At 40.8% G+C, this 25177-nt stretch overlaps 1 protein-coding gene across 7 annotated transcripts in view; it reads right to left on the bottom strand.

The window, feature by feature from the left end:
• Positions 1 to 12722: 12722 nt before the first annotated feature.
• Positions 12723 to 25177, bottom strand: part of NFIB (nuclear factor I B) — a 227284-nt gene continuing 214829 nt past the window's right edge. For 4 of the 7 annotated variants that reach the window (XM_073345413.2, XM_073345412.2, XM_073345414.2 and 1 more), the window contains exon 12: positions 12723 to 19418. In XM_073345413.2, the coding sequence (XP_073201514.1) occupies positions 19289 to 19418 (130 nt within the window). In that variant the 3' untranslated portion in view covers positions 12723 to 19288. The remainder of the gene's footprint in view (positions 19419 to 25177) is intronic. The other 3 variants (XM_073345418.2, XM_073345416.2, XR_012159114.2) reach the window with 2 other exon arrangements.

Here is a 25177-nt window from a genome sequence, read left to right on the forward strand (position 1 = left end):
GTCAATATGGAGATAGTTGAATCCCCCATTATTATTGGGTTTTCAGTTTTTGTAGCATCTCTACTCTCCCTGAGCATTTCACAATCACTATCACCATCCTAGTCAGCTGTTCAGTAGTATATGCCTACTGCTATACTCTTATTATTCAAGTATGGAATTTCTATCCATAGAAATTCTGTGGAACAGTTTGATTCATTTAAGATTTTTACTGTATTTGACCCCTTTCTTTCATGTATAGTGCCACTTTCTCACCAGCGTGACATACTCTGTCATTCCTATATATTTTGTACCATAGTATTACTGTGTGCCATGGATCCACCAAGTCTGAGATGCCTATTATATCAGTATCCTCATTTACCACCAGGCTTTATTCAAGTCCACCCACTTTAGTATTGAGACTTCTAGCATTTGAATACAACCATTTATAAAATTTGTCAATATTTAGTTGTCTGCCTTCATGTGATGTAACTGAATGGAACTTTTTCAATTGACTGTTTCTCTTCAGTTCTTAACTGTACTTTGTCAGCTTCTATCTTCTCCTCTTTACTAGGCTATAGATTAATCCCTTTAATAAATCCTCACCTAAGGGATGTGTCTGTCTGAACTGTGTGCTCCTCCGCACCTGTCAGCTTTCTGTTTTGGTTTAGGTGGAGCCCAATGTTCCTTTATTAGGGTCCTCCTTTCCCATCAGGTTCCCCAGTTCCTAAAAAACCTAAATCCCTCCTCCCAACTCCATTGTCTCATCCATGCATTAAGATCCTTGCCTGTCTAACTGGCCCTGCATGTGAACTGGAAGCATTTCAGAAAATACCACTATAGAGGTTCTGGGCTTTGATCTCTTACCTAGCAGCCTAAATATGGCCTCCCAGCACAGCGGGAGAGGAAATAGAGGAAAAAAAATAACCCTTTCTTCACCAGGGACCAGGCAAGCGCCCCTGCACCATCACAGTAACCTAGAGTGGGAGGTTTCTGTGTTAAATAAATCATCTGAAATTACACTCCTCTAGCCGAATGACACTCCTCCAGATTCCATTCAAGAAATGCAGCTTCAGCAATAAAATACAATCCAAAATTGTACATTTGCTAATCATGGAGCCTATAATCTCTGGTCCTAAGACAGGAGTCTTTTATATTTGCTTTGGAGGATGGAGATGAATGTTTGTGCTTTCAAATGCTAAGGGAATGACATCACTGGAAACCATATCCTTATATTTATTCCAAGTGCAGGCTGGGACTTGTGCTTAATCAAAGACAGGTTACAGGAAGTGAGATGTTAATAAGGACTCTACATATTTCAGTAACAGCTAAGCAGGATCTCACTGGGAGCCAGTTCAAATGGGTGAAATGTTAATTCCCTGTAGGAGATCCTGTCTTTCTGGGCAGCTGGGATTATGGAGGAAATGTTCTCAGTTCCTGGAGTGGATTGCTGTAGCTAGCTGATGTCTGCACATCTCCTAGCAAATTAGCGCTCCCAAGAAAACTCCAATCCTGCTTACCCTAGCTGAAAAATTGGAAGCACAGCACAACTAATAAAATCAAGTGACTTCCAGGGAAAGGAAGTTGATCTCCAAATTGGCATAATGATAAAAATGTCCTTCATAAAGGTCTGAGATTCTACTGCTGCCAAGACTTTGGAGTAAGTTTGTAATCATAGTTTCTAGTTTGTATTACAGTAGTATCTACAGCTCACAACAAAGATCCCACTGTTCTGAGCATTGTTCCTGTCCCAAAGAATTTACCATCTAAATAGACAAGACATACAAGGAAGTATTATTCCTATTTTACAGATGGGGAACAGAGGCACAGAAAAAGCAAAGGGCATATTTTCAAGCGCCCAGCAGCTCCTGTTATGACATGTATGGCCAGTTTTTGGGGTGTGCTGGGAGCTCTTTGGAAAATTTGGGCCCAGTTACAGATGCGGAGCCATTCTGAAAATTCTGGCCTATGTGATTTTTCCAAAGTCACACAGGAAGTATTTGGCTGAGGTAGGGATGGACTCCAGGTCTTTAGAGTCCCAGTCCAACACCACAAGACCATCCTCACAGTTTCGCTGCAATCATTACTCTGCTGTGAAAGAAAGGTAAGGTACAGGTAAAAACCATGGTAGTGGGAGGGCTTAACTGAAGCCATGACTGGTAAGACTAGTTAAACTAAAACCAAAGTTTTCCATTTTGTCAGAACAGAGAGAGGGCTTTTCAAGTACAGAAAGGAATAAAGTTGGTCAGGAATTTTCTGTCAAAATGTTTTTTCAACAGAAAATGTGGTTAAGCAGGTCCCCACTAGATGAGCTGCCACTTTGCATCATGAGAGTGCAGTGACCACAATGCATCAAGGGAGATGTGGTCTGGTTAGGAGCCAGTCCATAGAGGAAAATGGGGGTGGGGTGAGGCATTCACCACAACTCTGACCTACAACTCTCATGATGGAGCACAAGAGCTCAGCCCGGCACAATCTGACATCAAACCGACCCGAAACAGAATGTTTCAATTTGGTTTGACAAACCAAACGAAATGTTTTGACATTTCTGAATCAAAAATTTCTGAAACTTTTCATTCAGTTAAACGTTTTGATATTTTGATTCTTTCTCCTGATTGGGGTGAAAAGAAATGTCAAAACATCAGAATTTAATACAGGATGGAAATTCCAGTTTGCGACCAGCTGGAATTCAGTGTTATTCATGTTATTCCATTTCTCAATTTTCCAAGCAGACAGTGAAAATTGCATTGGATTTGAGCAGAGTTTCAGTTTACGAATATACATTAATCATCATCGGAGACTGAGTTGAACCTATTACATTTTGAATTTAAACAACAACTTCCAGCAGCTGAACTTGGTGTTGTTTTCAGTGAATGCTAGCACTCCTGTTAGTAGTCAGTGAACATTCATGTTTGTGATTATGGAGCGGCCCATGCTGCTCATAGTTAAGGTTGCAGCAGGGTTTCTATTTAAAGTTGTTTTCTCAACCTCTCTATAATGCACATGGTATAGTTAGAATGCTTAAAAGCTGGCATGCCCGGTCAGGGGCCACGGTAGTGTTTATAATGCAAATTTGCAGTCATTTAGCCAACGGGTTCCTGAGACACAGTTCCCCACGTGCATACACAACCTGTTTTTAATATTTCAATTTTCGTATAGTGCCTTTTTTGTGTGTGCAGTGGGTGTGAGGGACCAAGAGGAGGGCATGATGGACACAGAACTGATATCACTGGGCTTCCCCGCATTATGATCTCCAGCCAACATCAACACTAAGAAGTTATTAGGTTTTGGTTCTGCAGAGCGAGACCCAGCACAGACCATGAGCCATCCCTTGTTTGTAGCCATGATGTACAGACTCTGCAGCTAAGCTGGTAACCTCATATCTAACAAAACTGCTGCTTCTGACTCCCATCCTCAACCTGTTTCTCCTAACCTGAGACCACTTCAGCTCTATTTGGGAGGCAATGCTGAGAGCTGCAGGGCTCTCAATAATGCAGCTCCAGTTGCCTGAGGAATTGGGCTGTCACATGGACAACTAAGACAACTTCAAGATCTACAAGATGATTGGGAGAGAGAGAGAGATGTGTCCCTGAAGCTGCCTCAGGTGCCTATCCAGCCCCTCAGATAGCTGGTGCTGCTGCAACAATCCCTACCACATGTCCCACTCCACCCTAATCTCCAGAAATGCCTTCCCAACCAGAATCCCCACCCCCACTACTACTCTGCAAACCTTCAGCCGGCAAGCCAGCTGAGCTCTGTAATCTCAGCCCACCCCACGTCCTTTACACTGTAACCTTCTCGCCAGAGATACTCCCTCCAGACATGCCACCTCACATATGCTGCCCCTCAATTCCAGAATGATCCTGAGGTACCCAGCAGCCAGAGGAGACATTCATCAGGAGAACAGTAGCTACCAGCCCTATTCCAGCTGCTGTCCCCCACCACTACCACATAAAAACTTGTCTCTCCTTCTCCTTGCTCTCTCTCCTGAGAAGAAGGGCAACTCAGAGGTCCTTCCACCCTCAGTGGCCCTCCCAGTCCCATACCTCCCTACACCTCCCCAGGTCAAACAAAACATCCCTACCATCCCCCACTGTTTCTTGCAACATCCCCCAACTCTCCCTAGCCCTTCTTCCCCATACCGCTGTCCCACGAGGACTCACCTGTGAAGTCATGCCCCCCCACCAGATTTCTGCCTTCCATTTGGCCCTGCTCCCTGAAGTGCTGATGTAGTAGGGCAGAACAATGGTGTGTTTCTTTGGCTAGCTGTTGCCTGCTTATGGAGTCCATGGATGTGAGGCAACCCCTTATGATGGTAGGGGGAGATCTCTGTTCTGCAGTGACACTGTAATTTTTAGTCCCCCCCCGCACAACCCAGACAGGCTGGGTGGCCTGCTGAGGTAAGTGAGGGTGTGAAGTCCAAGCACTGCCACCTGGGCCAGAAGCCCAGTTTATTTTGACAGACCCCCCTGAAACCTGCTTGTGGCCCCCCAGGGGGCCCTGGACCCCTGTTTGAGAACCAGTGCCCTAGGGGAGGTTTGTTTGGGTGGAGTCAGTGTTGGAGAGGAAAGGAGGTCTGAGAAGTGTGGGGAAGCTGAGTGCGTTGAACCAATGCAGGAGGGGATATCCAGGGAGCAAAGTACCCATGGGGAGTGAGAAACATAGCTGGGGGGAGGTCTGTGTGGAATGAAGTGGGAGGCAATAGCCTTGTTTACCCATATTCCTGCCCCCCCCCCAGCCCCCGGGCTCTGCTCTGTCAGAGCTAGTAAGCTCAGACATGCCTTTGACAAGGATCCTTTATTTGTCCAAAAGACTGTCAATTAGTTACATTTTCATAATCCAAGTTTTTTGACTGGAGCTTTAGTGAAAAACCAAGCTTCAAAATATATAGTTTGTCAACAATCACTTGAGTTCACCTTCCTTCATTCCTACAGGGAACATACTTAGGGGTAGGAGGGAGACACTAGTACTCCCCTAGCTGCTTTCCCAGGCCAAGACACGAAAGGAACCAGGCCTCAGCCCCCAACTATCTGAGTTTGCATGTTAACCCATGTTTCATATTGAACCCCAGGCAGATAGAACTTGGAATCCCCACTCTGCCACTCAGAGAAGGGCCCCCAGCTTCCTCTCTGGGAGGGATCTTCCCCTGCCACCACCACTCCAGTGAGTACTTACACTGACTGGGAAAAAAAAACCCTAGTACTCATTCTAGACTATTATTCTTACTTCCCTGAGGTAGCTGTACTAGAAGATACTACAGCAAAACAGGAGATTGTGCATATCAAATCTATTTTGGTTAGACATAGTGTACCTGGCATACAAACGACAACAAGCCTCCGTTTAGTAGGCATGGGTTTAAGCATCTTGAAGTGAAATTTGGGTGTAGAAATGTAACTGCTAGTCCCCATTATCCACAATCCAAAAGCAACTACTGAAGAAGACTGTAGAGTCAGACTCTGATCCATATTTACCACTGTTGAATTACAGGATGGCATCATTGAACATAGTTTGTCACCTGCAGATATTTTAACAGAAAACTGAGATCTAGAATGCCTGTAATGCTAAAAGATATCAGAGGAACTGTAGAATTGCAGGTGGATAAAGAGACACATAAAGCTAGAAAAAGTAAAAAGCAATATGATTTGGGGTTCTGGGAACTGCCACCACTTCATGAACATGACTTGGTGCTCATCTGTGTTGGAAATCAATGGTCACAAACAGCAGTGGTCCCATGAGATTATCACACCAAAGCATATACACTGAGGAGGAGGAGTAGGCGACACCTTCTTCAGCTTCCATAAGGGAGGGAGATAAGGGGCACTGAGTTGGCCTGAGACGCTCTCAACAAGGTAACCATCACAACAGGTTAAGACAAACATAGTGCCACCAGAACAAACACACTTACCTCCTTCTGACAACAGTAGTGCTGATATATTTCCAGGGATTTCCTCAAGGCACCTCAGAGACTAAATTAAACATAGTAAATTTAGTGAGTTTGGTGTAGCAGAGTGGCTGGCTGCTGGAAGGCTTGAGTTAGCCAATCTTGATTACAGAATGAACCACACTTGGGAGAGGTTAGGGTGATGCCGCCCTATAAAGACCAGCAGGAGGCTGCAATAAAGGCAAGGGGGAGAGGATATTGAGATGGTAGAAGGAGAATCAACCAAGTGTTTATGAGAGAGTTGGGATGGGGGAATGCAAGGCATTTCAATGTCTCCATTCCTATGACCAAAGGATTATCTTTACAAAAATGAAAGCTGCAAAGGGATGTAAACTGTGCCTGCATGGAGAACAAATAGATCTGGCTAAAACAGTGGTCCCAAAACTTTTTACCTCATGGCCCCTTTACCTCTGTCCATGCCCCTGCCCCCAGAATTGGGAGTGGGGCCGTGGCTCCGGGAGGTGGGGACACAGACAGAGGTAAGGAGGCTGGGGACATAGCTGGGGCAGGAGCAGACCCTTGGCCTGAGGCCAAGGCCTACAGCTGTGGCTGGGTGCAGGGAGGGCAGCTACAGCCAGCAGCTGTGACCCCGGGGCCAGCAGCTGGGACCAGGAGAAGAACTGGGCAGTGCTCCCTCCCGGCCCTCTGCCTTTTGAGTTAAAATGTGGATGCAGGAATTGAAAGACAAGGAATAGCTAAAAAAAAGTCAAAACTTTTAGTCATAGGAAAATTAGTTATGAATGGAAAGTCACAGATCCAAATTGTGGAGTTAGATTTATTTTATAAACTTAAGGGTGAAATGGAGACAATAGGTATTAAAATGAAGTATACCAATATATAGATGAAAAGTGGAGTCATTTTTTCCAAATACATACAGATGGGACCAAAAAAGAAAAAAAAAACAGGAAGAGTAGTGACACCATATTGTATACCAAAATTAGGAATTAATACATCCAAAGGAATATCAGATTTTGTAGCTGTCATGATAGCTGAACTAGTAGCAATGATGCCAACGTTAAACTGGATCTGGGATGTATGCCCAGGAGTGGTGATAATTTTTTCAGACTCAAATATAGGCCTTACGGGTATCTCCAAAAGAGGGTATCTCCATATGTAGAAGCGATTTAATCAATGAAATTGTATTTCTAATAATAATTAGTACAGATGGGGATACATGTAGCATTAGCCTGGACCCCAGCGCATATTGGGAAAAAAAGGAACAAAATGGTGGACAAAGCAGCTAAAAACCCTGTAAGAAATGAAAGGATTGACATGGATATACCCCTGAGTAAATAGGAATGCAAAAGCATATTACAGAAAAATTTAAAAGCGCAAAGGCAAAAAAATGAATCAACCAAAAAAAAAAAGGAAGGTGATTTTTTGAATTGAGCCCTAGAGTTGAGGATAATGATACACTTCAGCATCAGGACAGAAAAAATAAAGTGATTTTGTTTAGAGTACTAATTGGTCGTTGTGGTTTAAACAAAAATCTTTTCTGAGTCAACAGACACAAAGATGGACGCTGTGCACGATGTAAGGTAGAAGAAACAATTGATCATCTTTTATAGGTATGTAAGGGCTTTGATAAGGTAAGGCGAAAGTTTTTCTAAGAATTTAAATGGCTTAATGTAACAAAAATTACATTATGTTATTTAGTAAAAATATTGGGGAATGGGGTAGTGTTACGTGTCCTGAAAGACACAGGCCAGAATGAGAGAATATAAACCGCTACCACTGGTGGCCACTATAGACTCTCCAGTCATAGAATATCAGGGTTGGAAAGGACCTCAGGAGGTCATCTAGTCCAACCCCCTGCTCAAAGCAGGACCAATCCCCAGATTTTGCCCCGGATCCCTAAATGGCCCCTTCAAGGATTGAGCTCACAACTATGGGTTTTGCAGGCCAGTGCTCAAACCACTGAGCTATCCCTCCCCCCAAGTCAAGTGTGCTTCACCATGAAACAGAAAAATAAGAAAAGAAACAAAGGGGGGACATTCAGGAAATTGCAGAAAAACTGTAGAGTGTGTGGGCTCCTGCAGGGAAGATGCTGAGACCAAGGAAGTTCTGTGGGGAAGCCCTGATGGAGTTAGGGACTAGAAGTTTGGGGGCCGAGAGGTCATCCTAGAAGGCTAGGCTCCAGCTAGGAACAGCTGGGAGGATGGGCTGTGAGAACACGCTGGGTGGGAAAAAAAGAGCTCTGGGCCAGAAAGAGATGGCTCAAAGGGGCAAAGCAACCCCTGGCAGTGAGGGGGAATGCTCAATAAACAGCCACCCTGCTCTGGTTGGTTATAAGCTTTTGGATTTGTGTGTTTATATAAATATTGAGTGTTATTACATTTTGGCTGGGGAAGGATGATGCAGTATTGAAAACTGTGTCTTTAAGTTGTTCAGCATCTCAGCCAAGAAGTCTGGGGGAGAGGAACTGTAGAAGTCCATGTTTTGTTATGCAAAGGAATTGCATCACTGAATAAAGAGGAACTCTTTTAAGCACTTTGGGCCCTGAGTGATTCCAGATCACCACACAGAGGATTTGGTGAACCAGGCAGGGCTTCTGACAGCTAGGGGAAGATTGAACCAGGCAATGACACACTGGGCCTGTTGATTTTCCCCTGGTTCATCAGAGAAGAGCTCCACCTACTGCAAAACAAGGGTTGCTCAATTCAAGACAGGGCTGCCAGGCTCTGCATCACCCTAGTTCTGGTACCCCCAGTCTGCAAAGTTCTTGTACCTTGGAATAGGATGACACATCTGGAGTTGGAACTCTCCTCACAGGCTGCAAAGCAAGTGCTTTAACTGCCTCCACTCTCCTAGCCATCCCTTCAGTCCCACCCCACCTGGTTAAAGAACAAAGGAAATTCACTTACAAAAAACATTGTTAAGATTGCTGCTGAACACTGGACTTCACACCCCAAACAAAAATGCTCATTTAGGGTATCCCCACCAATCTCCCAAAAGAATGTCAGTGTTACAAGAACACACAGGGAAGGGGACAGGAAACAGAGGCCTCTGTGCCAGTGACCTTATCTCCACCTTAACTACACTTTTGTAAGTACTGTGGAAACAATGGCCTAGAGAAACACACAAAACAAGGCAGGCCCACTGAAAGTAACTCTGTCTGGACTTGCAGCATACCTACTATTCTCAGCTTCTGACTTCTTCTGAACAGAGCGTGCTCATCATGCTGGAATGTTCAAATGTGTAACGCTATGGTAAAGTGTTCAGTGTCCAGAAGACCCTAAACAAAGACTATTAAACTATGTCACTTACAGCCTATTTTAACTCAGAACCCTTATTGTACCTTTTGCTCACGTAAAAGACTGGTACATTAAAACACTTCCAGACATCATCCCCATTAAAGTGTGAGGCTTGTTGACAAACTTACAAGTACATGTCCATTACTCTGGATCTACAATGAAGAGTCTGTGAAATTGTACAGTGCCACACTTTTTAAAGAAGGTTAGAGGACCAGGCATAAATTGTATTGGAAACTGTATGCATACAGTTGTGTATATGTACAATCAGTTACTATGACTGGGTGCACAGGAAACCAATGGGAGTGCGCACTCTGAATAATTTCATGCACAAAGGTGTGCATCCCACTGCATATTTCTGAAGATCTTATACAAAATTAATGCATGCTCAGATAATCAATTCACTGGTCATGTTTGTCTGTAATGGTCTGCTAAAGACCACAGAAACGCATCGGAGTATGATTGAGGACTCTTGAGTAGCTCACAGCATGGCTGTAGCTTATCGCTATTCTAGTACATTTGTCCACTATTGTACACTGCTTTGAGATCCTAAGCTGAAAATCGCTGTACATGCTCAAATACTAATACCGACTGTCCTACTGTGGAAAATACGAATGCAGAAACCAGCTGAGATATTGCAAACAGATACGCAAAGAAAGCGTTGTGACATCTCATTACTTAAAAAACCCAATGCAGCTAAAAAGTCTTCTCTTTTTATTTTAGTCTTGGTGGAATTGAAAAGCAAATACAGTATCTAGGGAATTTCACTAAATCCATTTTCTGTTCTATGAAAGAAATCCGCTGTAAGCAACGGTGACATTGTTCAATGTAATTATACAGAAAAGGTCACAGAGGGAAGTATTTCAATCTCACATCATTTAGGGAAGAGAGGTTGTACATCTAGAATTGTGTTTGAAGTGTTTTAAGGCTCAAACTCAGCCCTCACTTACCTCTGTGTAACCTCACTGACTTAAGAGTGGAGTGGCAGGAATCTAACTGGGGGTACAATCTGGCTCCTAAAAGCCGATTGTCCGATCAGTGAATTTTTGAAAATTAGACAGCTGCTTGCAAACGATTTGGTTCCAGCTCCATAGAGTAGCAGTGATCGGCTTGTCAGCTATGGGAAGAGCTTGTTCCTTTTATCCCTGTTCCAGTCCTGTTGTGCATTAGGCTTCCTTGCTTGCCTGCCCACAGCAACATGCATTGGTTTGGCAGCCTGCAGTGCAACTAAACACAGTCAAAGGAGATCATTGTTTTACTACTGAGCACCAAACCAGCAAGCAGAAACACTTACATTAGGCTTTGATCCCCTCCTTCTGCCCCAGAGCACCCTCTGCAAAAAATCCCACACATGTTAAAACCTAGAAATCCACATTCACCAAAATTAAAGTGCCTGGCCAGCAACTAAGGCCTGATTCAGTTCCTGTTAAAGTCAATTCAAAGACTCTCCTTAACTTCAGTGGAATAGAATCAAGCTTGAATTGCTGTGTGGCTTTGGATAGGCAATACCTCCCGGCGCCTCAGTTTCCACATCTGTAAAGAGGGTTTGGTAATACCACATACCTCACAAGCTCCAGACATTTGTGAGAGAGGTGGCACCAGGCTCAAGAATTGTGAGCATGTGTGTCTGGTTAACGAAGTTTGGATCTGGAGTAAAACTTCACCAAATCTCAGTCACATTCAGATCAAGGCTTTTGGTTTGACCCTGCATAGAGCTAGAGGCTATCCACAAAAGGTACGTCTACAGTGCAGAGGAGAGCGAGCCTCCCAGCTTGAGTAGACAGACTTGTGTTAGCTAAAATAGATGTTTGGATGTTGCAACACCAGCAGAAGCTCCGGCTAGCTATCTGAGCTCAGAACCAGTTGGTAGGGTGTGCATGAGCTCGGCTGGCGAGCCCAAGTCTCCACCAGTGCCACAATGTCTACACAGCTATTTTTACAGAGCTAGTGTGGGCCCTGCTAGCGTAAGTCCTACTCAGATTGGGAGGCTCTCGCAGCTGACGTGTAGTAAACTTACCCAAAGTTTGGATCGGTATCCAACATGCCCTAAAATGTCAAGTTTTGGTTTGGGCCCAAGCTCAATTAATTGTGCTGTTTTCTGTGAGTCACCAACCTCATACAAAAATACTTGATAAATGATGCCATGTTTTACCAAGTTGGAAAAAAATCACCCCAAAGGCCAACTATATTTCTTAACTTGAAGCTCTCAGAAGGTGATAGATTGCATTGGCATTGCTTTCTTTGGCGGTAACATGACATGGTTTTCATCTTAAATGGGATCTTAGGTATAAAAGTTATGCTTTTATCATCAACTGCATTCAGTATTGCAATGAATTCAGCATTTATATTGCTTTTACACATTTCCCCTCTTCAGTAAACACACTTGCCTTTAACAGGAACACCGCACCACACAGAATATCACTTCAGAAACGCCCAAATAATTGCACATTGTTTTCATGTTTCCATTACCCTGCTTGCACTGTACAAATCAAAAACATTAATACCAAGTGGGTGAACGCATAGTTTGCTAATTGTTTAGGATGCCTCAGGCCAACCATAGAGCAAAGAACCCTATTCTAGAAAGGTCATTTTATTCAAGAAATAGCTTCTCTCTGTGCAAAACCCCCAAATTGGCTTATTTTCCCACTTTAAAAAAAATAAGGAAAATAAAAGAATGCTGTTTGTACTTGTCACCCTGATGGTCACATTGGGGCTAAATTCTGCCCTCAGAAACATTCAGTAAGCTCCTACCAATTTAGCTGGGGAGCCGCTTTGGAGAGTAAAATTTGAGATTCGGTGTGTTTTCGTTTAGGCCCCTATATTATGATTCAGTTAATTATCCATATGCTAACATTTTAATGCTGGTCATTTAATTTGACTAGATCAGGTACTCTGGTTAATGCATGAAGAAAACAGCTTCTTTCTTATAACGTGAGCATAATGGGATATCCAGTCTGTATAATAATTAACACTAATGTGATAGCATCTTTAGATCTCAACTGGCCTGAACCAAAGCCCAGTGAAGTCAAGCTGACTACAATGGGCTTTGGATCAGGTTCAAAGTGTTACAAAGATCGGCAAGTTTTCTTATGTCCATTCTACAGAAAGGTTAACTGAAGCACACAGAAGTTTAATAACTTGCCAAATTATCTGGCACTCTATATCAGTCATACAGTGACTCGAAGGTCTCCCGGCTCCCAGCCTTGTGCTCTATCCCGAGACCACAGCTGAGGTGGTTAGTGTAGCGTGTGTAGTTACTAGAGCTGGTCAGAGCATTATGACGACAATGAAATTTCAACAAAAAGTGGAACTTTCATGATTTTTTCCCCCGATCAGCTTGCATGGTTTTTTTTTCTTTTTCTTTCTCTTCTTTTCTTTTGCATTGTACATTAAACATCAAGATGTATGCAGATAAGTGAAATATAACCAAGGAACTATACAGAGAGCTACAGAGTCTTTGCAATGCTGTCAGATTCATGGATTCAGGGTAATTTCCAAGATACAACCAACCAATCATTACTCTAAGAGGGGAGTAAAGAAAACATGAGACCAAGGTCTGTAGCATAGCTCATTTTATTGTTTAAACAGTTTTTGCATAGGAAATATATCCGCTTCCAGTAATTGACTGCAGTATGAGCAGCTGCTAGCAGTATAGGCTGGATATAACAGTAACAATCACATTAAGTCAAGCTTGATTTACACCAGTTTAAAACTTGTGGCAGTTGAGTTCATTTGTAACCCACAAAAAAGTACCCAAAAGAACATTATCCTCCTCCAGCCAGGCACAATAAAAACCTTTGCTCACATTCTGGCTCAAAATGGGTCTGCTGCCAGAGAGCCCCAGTTCCCAAAATTAAGTAACTCTAGGGTAATCCATCCTACTGGGAAAAGTTTGTTACACCAAGATTGTTCATGCACCTACTTCTTTTAATTAAAATACAACCTTCAATATTTATGGCCGACAGTATGGGGGGAAGTGCCAAAAGTTTTAAAATGGATCAACCCTGGTGTGTAGCTAGCAAGCAATAACTGACTACTTGTCACCTACAGTTGTACTAAAGGTATCTAAAGAAACACACAGCCCTACAAAAGTTGTTCTCAGAGAAATATCATTGAGATGGGGTGCCTCTTCCCAGTTTACTAAAAGTTCTATATGATATAAGCACAAATTAACAGCTTGATGAAGACGTAATCTAATGCAGTTTTTGAGAAGCCTATGCCTGGGATTGAGTTACCCCTCACATTCTACAACGTTGTAGAGATTTTTTTTTATTTTATTTTTTTTTATTTTTTTTGTTGTTGTTTTTTTTGAAGAAAATGTTATCTGAAACATATTTACAACTGAACTCAACAGAGACTGTGAAATTGAACAGGCACTGCTCATTTGTTTGAGTTTTTTGGTAAACATTTTGCTGGTTTATTTTGTTTCTTTCTCATTTTGCATCAACTTTTATCAGTCCATGCAACTTCAATGCCCTCAATGAAGAATGCATAATAAGCCATACTTCTTAAAAAAACTTCCTTCTGCATATAGAGATACATTTGCCACATCAGTCCCTGTAGCACAGTTTTCAAAACCATTCTGTCAAAAATACAGTAATACAAAGACTGGCTTTAGTGTCACTAGCTCACACTGCTTTCCGTTTATTTAGGCCACCTTTTGTTTTACTGGTACTGTATCATGCAATAAAAGTATCAAAGGCTTAGTCTAGCGTATTGGGATGCTAGTGGCACTGAAGCCCTTTTCACAAATTCAACATACATTTGAATTGCAACACACACATTTCTAAAGAGTAATAACTAGTGAACTCTTTTATTATTAAAAAAAACTACTTACAACCATTGAAGAAAAAATTGCAACAAAAAATGAAAAAATTGACCGTCTCCAACTTGTCCCCTTTACTATTAACAATGTGACCAACAGAGCTGTGGTGTGGAAACAGTACAAAGAGTTGTCATGGCAATAAGTTTGGCTGATGCAAAGGTCATTGTGCAGGGTTAAAGGGCAAAATCAGTGGTCCGTGTTATCCTCCAACTGCAGTGCTCCACCACACCCACACAATTTTGAGGAATTAAAAAAATAGGGGAACTAGCAGAAAGTGCAAATAAGAAGGAGATAGTTTTCAGCTCCTTCAGCATGGAGTAGAACATTCAATTTTGAGCTTTTCCTGTTGAACTTGATTAGCCTGCATATTTTTCTTTAAAGTTTTCTATAGAAACCAAATAAAAAAAGCTCAGGAAGCATGCAGCTGGTTAATGTTAACAAAGGACCTCGACAGGATCATGTAAACTATATTGGATGTCATGCTTAGGGCCGTACTCCCAGTAATGTTATAGAGTTGTTTCATTAAAAGTGAATACTGTACACTGAATATGGGATAACTTTCTGCAGCCTTCATAATCTCACACTGTACAAATAATTTAGAGTTTAGGTACAGAACACACTTGGGTGTCATGGCGGAGTATGTCCCTGTGCAATCTCTTTCATTAAGTCCTTATGAAGCTACAAGTCGCAAATCCAAAATTCTGCTCCCTGAGGACACAGCTATGTGAGACAATAAGTACTGTTAGAGTTCTCTGCCTATCCTGAATGCTCTGTGAACCTAATCTTAAATACCATCATGTAACAATCACAAAAACTTTTGCTAAAGGCCATATATACTAATAAAAAGACAGTGGTGCTTCCAACATCCTGAAATGCTCTGAAAACCAACTTTTCCAATACTAAATACAACAAAATAACCTTCATAAAATATAACTTTTCTCCATTTACAACTTTTTTTAAAGGATTAGTAACCTAGGCTTTTCAAGCATAGGAATCTGCGAAATAACTCCTAACGTGGACAGATTTTTTTAATACATAAATTAAGAAACTGGAGAGTTTTAACCCAAGTCCAGTTTCCAAACAAGGAATATTCTTGTTTACTTTAAAAATGGAAATGTCATATATTTCCATTATAACTGTTAAAAAGTTAGCTTTACAAACAAGGGTACTTTAATTAAAAAAAATTCTTAACAAAACTATACAGTGTACAAATTACTGTCTACAAGGTAGGTGGTTCATTAAGAAGATCCTCCGTTCTTCTCGCTACTTGCAGCTTCACAGATTCATTCACATATTTTCAATGGAGCTGCCCACCTGAACATCACCCCACAACTATATTGCTATAATTAATATTTTTGCCATGTCTTTATGTACAGTCTCCTTCACTGCCTTTTTTTTTTTTCCCTTAGTCAAGCCTCAAACGTTCATGTCACTCCAGGGGAAACACACTTCAGTGGCACAGCCATAAGGCTAGGGCTGCAAAGCAACTTAATAAAGGCAGAACAGTGCACATAGAACGGGGTGGCTTGATTTAGTCAGAATACACTTCCTGGTGAAGGAGGAGGCTAGAGACTGGATTTGAGTCCTCAATATTTTCTTAATCTTTTGACTTTTGAACTTAGGAGAAAAAAAAAAGAAAGAAAAGAAAAAGAAAAAGAAAAGAAAAGGAAGTTTGGGTTTCTTTTATTCAAAACAGGCCTTTATATTAAAGAGGTAGGCAGAAAAACCCACAGAGTAGCTTAACATTCCACTGAGGAAAATTCATTCACATGGAGCGAGTTTGACTTAAAAAAAAAAAAAAAAAAAGTCTGTGTTTGTAAGCTTGATTTGTTCACACCATAGGTCAAAGATACATGAAAAGTTCAGTTAAGAGCATCCGCCATCTACAAGGATAAGCATCATTTAAATTATTGCACTTTATTGTCTGGACTTGCCTTGGTTTCATCCTGCTGTGCTAGTCAAAGTTTAAAGGGACATTTTACTGAATGGGATAATCAAATACAGTGCTCTAGCACATAACCATGCTTCAGAACTGTTATTAAGTGATGTGCTGAGAGAACAATACGCAGTTTATTTTATCAGGCCACAGCCTAAGGGATCCTCCAGGTGGTTACTACGTTTCAGTTAGTCTTAACAGCCACTTACTTAGTGAATAAATTCACTTACTATGGGGCTCAGAAAAAGAGCAACATAAAGTTGGTTTCTTTTTTTTAATTTATCTAAATATAAACCTTGAGGATTTTTTATTTTCTATTTTCTCTCTCTATTGCCTTTTAAGCCTTGCCTACACAGCTTTCTTATAACACGTCCCACTGATACCGCTCCAATGGAGGTAGCAATGATGGTGGGTGCGCGAGTGGAGACAAGGTGCTGGCATCTGCCACTGTTTTTAACTATATTGTCATCTAGACTTGCTCTGAGCAGGGTTGGATGACACAATAGTAAAAATGCCAGCACTTAAAAGCCACTAGAGCGTTCAGCAGTGCTACCATTGTTAGAGCTGCATCCCAGTGGTAGACCAATAACGGGAAATTTCAAGACAAAAAGCTGGAATAGAAGCGGCCTTTATGGGCTCAGCTATCCCACAGGGGGCTCAATGCTCAGCAGTCTATTCTCCCCTGCATCCGAACCCCAATAAAAGGGTGTCTATTGATGGGAAAATGCTCCCTAAATTGAGCTGTAGAGTCCTTATGTATATATGGTTTGCAGCATTAGGCCCACTGGTCTGTAAGATTTTACTTTACTTGAAATAAACTTTTCTTTACATTGTATTCTAATTCCATTCAAGTTACAGTACAGAACTGCAGCTTTCCATCTGACCTTTTGTATGTGAAGAAATTCTAAACCTGTGGCATCTATTTGCTAAGGTAGATGCCTGTAATTCAGATGATGTGTGTTAATAAACTAAAAAAGACTCCAACTCTTTGACATAGGGAAAAAGAGTATTCACCAGTCATTTAAATATAGAACTCCAAATTCTCTGCTGGTGTAACTCCTTTGGAGTCAACTAAAATCAATGGAGTTACACCAACAAAGAATGTGGCCCACTACGTGCATCTCATAGAAGACAGTGTGTTTCCATGTCATTCTAGCTAAAAACACCCTCTAAAAGTGTACATTTTGGAATACCATATCTTTGCCATAAATGAAAGAGACTCAGTCTCACTGTGGGTCTTGACCTCTCGAAATAAAAAAGTAAAACAATTTCCTCAAGTCAAGTCTGCCTCCAACAGAATCCTTTTTTTTTTTTTTTTTTTTTTTAAATCCAGAAATGAGTTCAGCTTGCACCCCAGGTGGGAAGTTAAAAAGAGGGAACCTATTTGAAAGTTTGTCACAGTAGGCAGAACAGTCGCTTTGCAGCCCTTGCCTGGCTAAGGGTGCACGGCTTCACAGCTACACTGTAAAGTGTTAAAAATCCTCCCCACCCTCCCCAGAATATATATATATATATATATATATATGTATAAAAAAAAAAACCCCTGTCCATCTCTCAGTACACAAAAGGACCTCATCACACTGCAAAAATAGCAGTACCCACTTTGGTCAATTAAAACAAACAAAAAAAAGCATACATTATTCTTTTTTTCCTCTTTTAAATCTGTGTACTTACCTATAATAACCAATACAGCTAAAAGCACTACCTACATAGGCAAAACTTGGTATTGCATAATTCGTATAAATTTGAAAACCCCCCCCCAAATATTAATTGGAAGATGAAAAACATGAAAGATTAATAGAAAAAACACCAAAATACTGAAAATATTGCTGGTCGATTACAATTTTTAAGCGGCAACTATACACAGCCATGATATGCTTTATAAATGTGAGATAAAGGGTATAACTGTCTAAAAAATCCATGATGTCACACTTTTTCCCCCCATCTGGAGTACAAAATATTTTGTCATAAAAATGGTAAAGATTTAAAATAATAAATGCAGCAAAACAAGTAGAGTGATGTCACCTTTTTTTTTTTTTTTTTTTTTAAAGATTTCAAGGCAAGGCACGTAATGTGGACATTATAACTTCGTGCAAATTAGGATTACTGGAAAGAGTATTTTTTATCAATTAATTAGTTTTAAGAGACATAGAGGCAAAATGGGTCTGCCCATGCACGTTACTGTTCTGTCAATATGAGAAATGTGTTGAACAAGGCTAATTTCTGAAAGCACCATGCAAGTTTTCAGCACCCTGTGATTAGACTTTTTTTTTTGAGAGTGCATGTTTAAATATATTTTACCCCCCACCCTGCTATTCCCAGTCTGTAAACTGTAAGCTTTGCCTTTGTGACATGGATTTGCCTTTTTCTTCGTCTCTATGATGCAGATTTTATAGAACTTTACATACACCCTATGGGTTATTGATGCAACCAGTAACTTTAAATAAATAAATCCTACCCCTCTATGGAGGCAGCAGCTAAACCAACATAAGTGCTGTGTTTCCATTAATTTCTTCTTCTCAGTGACATGATTTGTCTTGATTTAATGCCCTCAAAACTGAGGGGAAAATAAATTTGCACCAAGTAATTTTAAATTCTTTTTTTTTAATCCCCTCAATTTAGAGTCCAAGGGCTGAAGGACTTATAATGATGTTCCCCTTTAGATATAATTTTTAAATTGCACTTGCCTCTGTAAGTATTTCTTTAATGGGTAAAAAGGTAAATTAATTTTTACTGTTGCAAGAGGAGATAACACTTTTACCTACAGAGAGGCATTTCTTCCAGAGAGCCTGTGTTCATACTGACTTTGAAAATTCCAAACTAGTTAACATGCTAGAAACGGCTGGGGTCAGGGCCAAAGTTTAATAAATCTGTTCTGATAACTAAAGGTTACAGAGTTGTTCTTTTTTTTAAACTTTTAGAAATCAGAGTGTTGAGAAAACGGCTGTCTCACAGCCCTTGTCCTCTTGCAGCTCTGTTGCTGCCGCCTAGCCTTTGTTTTGTGAGATAACTAGGAATAGTGATCCCATGCGTAAACAACAAGAATACTAAACCAATAAAACTAGCTTATCATGCAAATATTAAGGCATCTAGAAAGTCAGTTAAAATATATTGTCAGAGACAGAACATCTATTTCCCAGCGGACTTCATATAACAAAGGCTACTTAGCAGGGGCTGCATTCTACCCATCAGTGAAATATCATCGACCCTTTTTATGTCATTACAGTTTCAACCTTAAGGGAATTAGTGATTGTAAATGCTGCAATTGCTGGTCTATTTTTCTTCTTTCTTCAGTTTCATTTTTTGTCCTGTCTTCCTTTCTTTTTTTCTTTTTAATTTTTGTTTTGTTTCATTTTCCCTCAGTTGCTTGTTTCTGCTTGAAGGAAAGGCTCTCCAATTATGTTCAAACCATAATTTTGGACATTTGTCGGCAGGATTGGCGTCCTGTTTGATACTTGAAAAGGGACCAAGCTAGCCCAGGTACCAGGACTGTTGAGAGAGAGAGAGAGAGAGAACAAAATAAAGATTAAGAATGTTGCAACAATAAGATCATAAATTTGATTAAGACTCAGATTAGTATTCATTATAAATAACACTATTTAAGATAAATTTAAGATGGTAAATTTGTGAATGTCACTTGAACTTCAAGTGTGTACGACTTCCTTTGCAAACTCAACTGAAAGACAAAAGTAAATGTGTTAATATGAATTATTGTAATCATACACTAAATAGCCCGCTTATTCCATGAGAGCCCCAGACAAGTTAAAGAGGCAAGTTTATGGAGCAGGTAAAAAAACTACATTATGAGAACTCATAGGAAACTGCTGCTCTGATTTTAAGAACTAGTCAATCCCTTATAGTGTACATGTTATACTGCTTATTATCAGAACACAAAATACACATTTAATGTATAATCTAAATCTCTTCTGTGATTTAATAAACCTTCTATCCCCTCTATCACACCATTCAACCCCTTTCTTCATTATATTATGTGCCTGTGAGGTGCATGAGTCCAAAATCAGAGCAGACTCTGACAAAGAAGAAATGTTTTTAGCTTTAATGCATGAAAACATAGTTTTTAAAGACATTTTCAAAAGCAGGGTGCATTCCTTATTACAATCCTATGGCAATAGCCAAGGAACAAATACTTACTGTCACATGTAGAAATTAGGACCATGAAGTCACAGTAGAGCAACATTTTCAAAAGTGCCTTAGCGACTTAGAAACCTACATATTCAAAAGCACGGCTGTTACTCTGAAACATTGCACCTGTGTCACTAAGGAATCTAAGTCTCATCAACTTGCAATTTTTTACCAAGTAGTAACTATTAGTAATAAGCATTACACCCAGTGGCAAAGTATTTGCAAGATCAGGTACTTATTCATTCCAGGTCAGATTTCCAAAAGTGTACAGTGCTGACAATTGGGGCCAGATTTTCCAAAAAGCTCTTTTGAAAGACCTGAGCCCTCTGAAGATCCAGCCTTTTATGTAGGTGCCTAACAGGAAGCTGATAAATAAACAGGAAGCTCTTTGGAAAGTTTGGCCATATATTGTTCAGCAAACATAAGCATGATAAGAGAGAAACCATTATATCAAATGGAAACATACATTCTGAGTCAGACTGTCAAAATGAGGTATGCACACCTGTGCAAGCAATTAATTTATACCTATTTTATTGCACCAAATGTTCTCCAATACCCAGTGGGTGTGTGCACACTAGATATTTGCATACTCATGTAGTCATTTGGCACCTGTCTATTCAAGTGCATACAAGTCTAATCTGTGAACATACATTGTGTATCTGATATGTTCTTTTTGTGCAAAACATTTGTATATGCTTAACTTTGTAATCTGATACCCATATTATATTTTTGATGAGGGAAGCGATAATTATTTTTTCCTCCCATTTCTGTGATCATCCCTTCATGATCCTGTTTCCCCACATACATGCACATGCTTGGTTAGTGCTAATGTGAGTTAGGAGTATGCATTAAGGGGAAAACAGACCCCCTTTATCAATCTTAAAGTGTATAAATAATAATTACGATTATATCTGGCAGTTTGTGCAATCTTTTCAACTGTTGCTATCCAACTATAGAAAAGTATAATTATTTTGAAAAGTCCATTGAACATGTTCCTCAGGTAATCAATACTATGAGAAAAAGTCACCTTTTCCCTTTAGTCAAATATTGTTTTCTTCTTCATCTCTTTAACTCAGTTCATTTGGAAGTATACTTCTGTGTAATATAGAAACTAAAGCCAAAATTTCTAAATTGTGACTTAGATGTGAACTACATGTGCTCAGCACCTCTGAAAATCAGACCACAAGTTTTTAGATGTCTAACTTTACGCACCCAAGTTTGAAAATTTTGGCTTAAATTCACAATCTTGCTCGCTTTGAAATCAATGGTAAAACTCCCATCAGAGCAAGATTGGTCTGCCTCAGTGAATTATATGGATCATGATCACCCTGAGATGTATGTAATAATGTCTATAAAAACAATACCACCCAACAGCATTTGCAAAATGTACAAATCCTTGAATGCTAATGTGTCTCCTACTAGAAAGCTGCCCACAAGTGCTGCTATTTTTCACATGAGTTTTTAGATCTTGCAAATCTAATAAAACTTTATGATCATCTTAAATTTCCTATTTCCTCAAAAAATGTCTGTGAACTTTGGTGAACTCAATGTTTTATTGTTGTTTGCCTAAGAAAGAATTTTTATGCTCGATATTCAAAAATGGAGATAGTTACGCAATAAATCTTAAAACATGCACAAAGAGTTAAATCCATTTATACATGAAAGATTTGCCCCATATGATCTGATGAAAAGATTAGGGTTCCAAAAAAATATTCAATACCAAGATCTCATGTAAGAGGCTTAATTGTTTCAATCTATCTCTCTTCATCTTCCTTCACTATTTGTGTCCCACAATGCATTTTTGTTCATAATCCCATTTTAATGTGAGCAATGTTAAAAATGCATTATGAGGTGAGAGCTAGTAAAAACAACCAAAATGATTCCATGCTGATTTGTGTATAGGAAACTGTAATAATAGAAAATTGCAATAAATAAATAAAAACATTCTAAAGAGAGACTGCTCAGGATTTTGTGGTCTTAGCCACTTAAAACAGAAGAGTAACTAAAAGAATGTAAATTCTGTGGCAGATTCAACATGGGATTGGAAATGTAAATAATTTGCATTGCAAAGAAGAAGTTCAGATAAACTGCTTACAGGTTATCTTTTTGGAGAATTCACCGTGTACTTTAGTGGCTGGAAGTTGATCTGACTTTTTTTTTTTTTCAGTTGACAACCTCCTAATGACAACAGTATATGAAAGACAGCAGTTTATGTTGATAAAGAACAAATTACTATTTGTAGCAGTTTTCTTATCCAGCATTATACAGAGGAGACACAGATCTTTATTTTTTTGGAAAATGTTCAATAAAAATAAATTGTAGTAAGTGACTAATAGAACTGTTGCTGCAGTATAACTAACAAATTTAATTTAGATGTTTATTTAAACCTTTCAAACCTCCCATCTTACATTATGACCATGTCACAAATGCAGCATACAATATATTTGTCAATTCGGTTTATGAATCTTTGGGGAAGAATAAATCTCATAGGTTAACACTCTGCAGATTCCATATGAGTTTTATAAGCCTCTTACTACCAGTATGTAGGTTAAGTTAACAATTATACGATATAGATTGTTCTGGTATCCAGTTCATACTCTTAGGGAAAACAGTGCAAATAACTGAACAAATGGCAAAACATGCCAGTGCAATGGTATACAAGTGCTTTGGTTAGAAATGGAATCACAGCTTAGGTGTCTGATAATTTTTTATCTAAATTGAACTGCTGGGTAGTGGCTAGTTCTTTCCCCGGCAATGGAGGATTGTCCCTACAGTCTTTTCCAGCAATCTATCCTGCTTTCGAGCACTGGCACTTCTAGGTGAATGGTTTCAAGAGCTTTCAGAACTAGTCATGCATTTAAGGAGCAATTCTTATGAGAATTCAGTTTGATATAATGATGTTTCCTGGGGCAGACCTGTCCTACCACCTATAAATGGTCAATTTCAAGTATAAGAATATATGCAGGAAAGGGAAGGGAATTAAACCAAAATGGTGGAAATAAGTATAGTGCCTAATGCAATGGAACCCCAATCCAGGTTGGAACCAGTGAGTGCAGTGGTAATACAAATAATATTAATCAGAATGCTAAATCACAACTAACTCAGGCTCTTTTAAGCTGCAAGGTATTTGTGTCTGTCTTTCAGATTTTGAAGCCTCGTTACACTTTTGCATTTCTTACAGTAAAATGTATGATAAATGTAATTCAACTTTCAATCACCACTTGGTGGGTCAGATGCTTATGAGTGAAAACACTGATGGCAATTCAGTGCTCATGTGCCCAAACAGACAGATCTGGAGATCAAGATCTTCCGTTTATCCACAGAACAGGCACAGACTGGATAGAAGTTCTCTGCAATACCCTGACATCATCCCTCCACCATGACTGGGAGGGAACTTCTGTGAGAGTAAGAAAGTTTAATCTCCACACCCATTACATCCATGGCTTTTCTGAAGAGATTCCTAACAAAAATGTCAAGTAGAGCTAATTGTGACCCAAATTTTGCCTGGTTGTTATGTGGGTAGAAATGGTGTGAAGAGCATAGATAACTTTCCCTTCACCTCACCATTGTGTGATCTGATCAGATTGCCAGGCAGAATTGCAACCCCTGATCTCAGGAAAGCACAGACACAGCCCCCTCTCTCTTCCACAGGGTGCCCCAAGGAGGGTAGAGAGAAGGCACATCAAAGCTGTGCCCATCACACAACTGGCAGAAGAGCTGGCTTTGTGGGAGGAGGGTAGTGAGCTGCATGCTACAGAGATTTGTAGAAGGAGGTCTGTTGCCTCTGCAGCCCCAAACGGCAGCTCCCTAAGATAGAATGCCTCCTGGTGCTCCCGCTGGGACAGAGCAGCTCCATGCTGTCCTTACTATCTGAGCTCCCTCTAAGCTGCGCGGCTACGCAGCTGCCTATTAAGCACTGTGCAGGTGCTCAGGGCTGTGGCAAGGAGAGATGCGTCTCCGCAAGCCCTGGACCTGCTGTGGTGTCCCTCCCCAGGCCCTGACCCAGCCCAGCCCCGGACCTGCTGCAGCCGGCAGACAGGTGCCCCTCCCACTGCCCAGTCCAGCCCCAGCCGTGGCTTGGGGACGGTCACCCTTTCCCCGAACCCCAACCCAGCCCTGGACCTGCCATGGCCGGGGGACAGGCACAACCCCCCCGACCCAACCTGGCCCTGCTGCAACCAGGGGAGAGGTGCTGCTGCAGGGAGAGAGAGTCTCTCCCCACCATAAACCTGGGGAGCCCCACTGCACCCCAACCCTCTCATGCCCCAGCCCCACCCCAGAACCTGCACATCCCTGCCGGAACCATCACCCCCCCACACACCCCAACCCTCTGCCCCAGCTCTGAGTCCCTCATCCTTGGCCCCACCCCAGAGCCCACATCCACAGATGGAGCCCTCACCTCCCCGCATCCCAACCCTCTGCCCCAGCCCTGAGCCCCCTCCCACACTCTGAACCCCTCGGCCCCACCCTCACCACATGAATTTTGTTATGTTCACCAACATGGAGGTTATGTGTGACACATTACCTCCATATTGGTACACATCACAAAATTCACTCCGCACGTGGGAAAAATTAGAGGGAACACTTCTTACTATGCAATCCGACAAAAAGACATCATTGAGCCCTGTGCTGGTAGGTTTTGTGACATGAATAACTGCCCGCTAGATAAGGGGATGAGCTACAAACTTGTTCCATGCCATATAGTTGTAGCTGTGTTGGTCCCAGGATATTAGACAAGGTGGGTGAGGTAATATCTTTTATTGGACCAACTTCTGTTGGTGAAAGAGATGAGCTTTCTAGCTTATACAGAGCTCTCCTTAAGGTCTGGGAAAAGTACCTGAGTTTCACAGCTAAATACAAGGTGGGTCTGATTATTTAGCATAGGTAGTTAACACATATTTCAAGGGGTTTCTTGTGTATCGCTGTCTGTAGAGTTCCACTGTTGAACCTCATCGTGGTGTCCAGGAGGTTGATGCTAGTGTGGGAGTGTTGTAGAGAGAGTTTAATAGATAGATGATGGTTGCTGAAGTTGTGGTGGAAATCTATGAGGGAGTTTAGGTGTCTGTACAGAGAATGAAAATATCATCAATGCATCTCCAAAAACC

The sequence above is a fragment of the Lepidochelys kempii genome, chromosome 5 (genome assembly GCF_965140285.1).
Source record: "Lepidochelys kempii isolate rLepKem1 chromosome 5, rLepKem1.hap1, whole genome shotgun sequence".
NCBI classification, from domain to species: Eukaryota; Metazoa; Chordata; order Testudines; family Cheloniidae; genus Lepidochelys; species Lepidochelys kempii.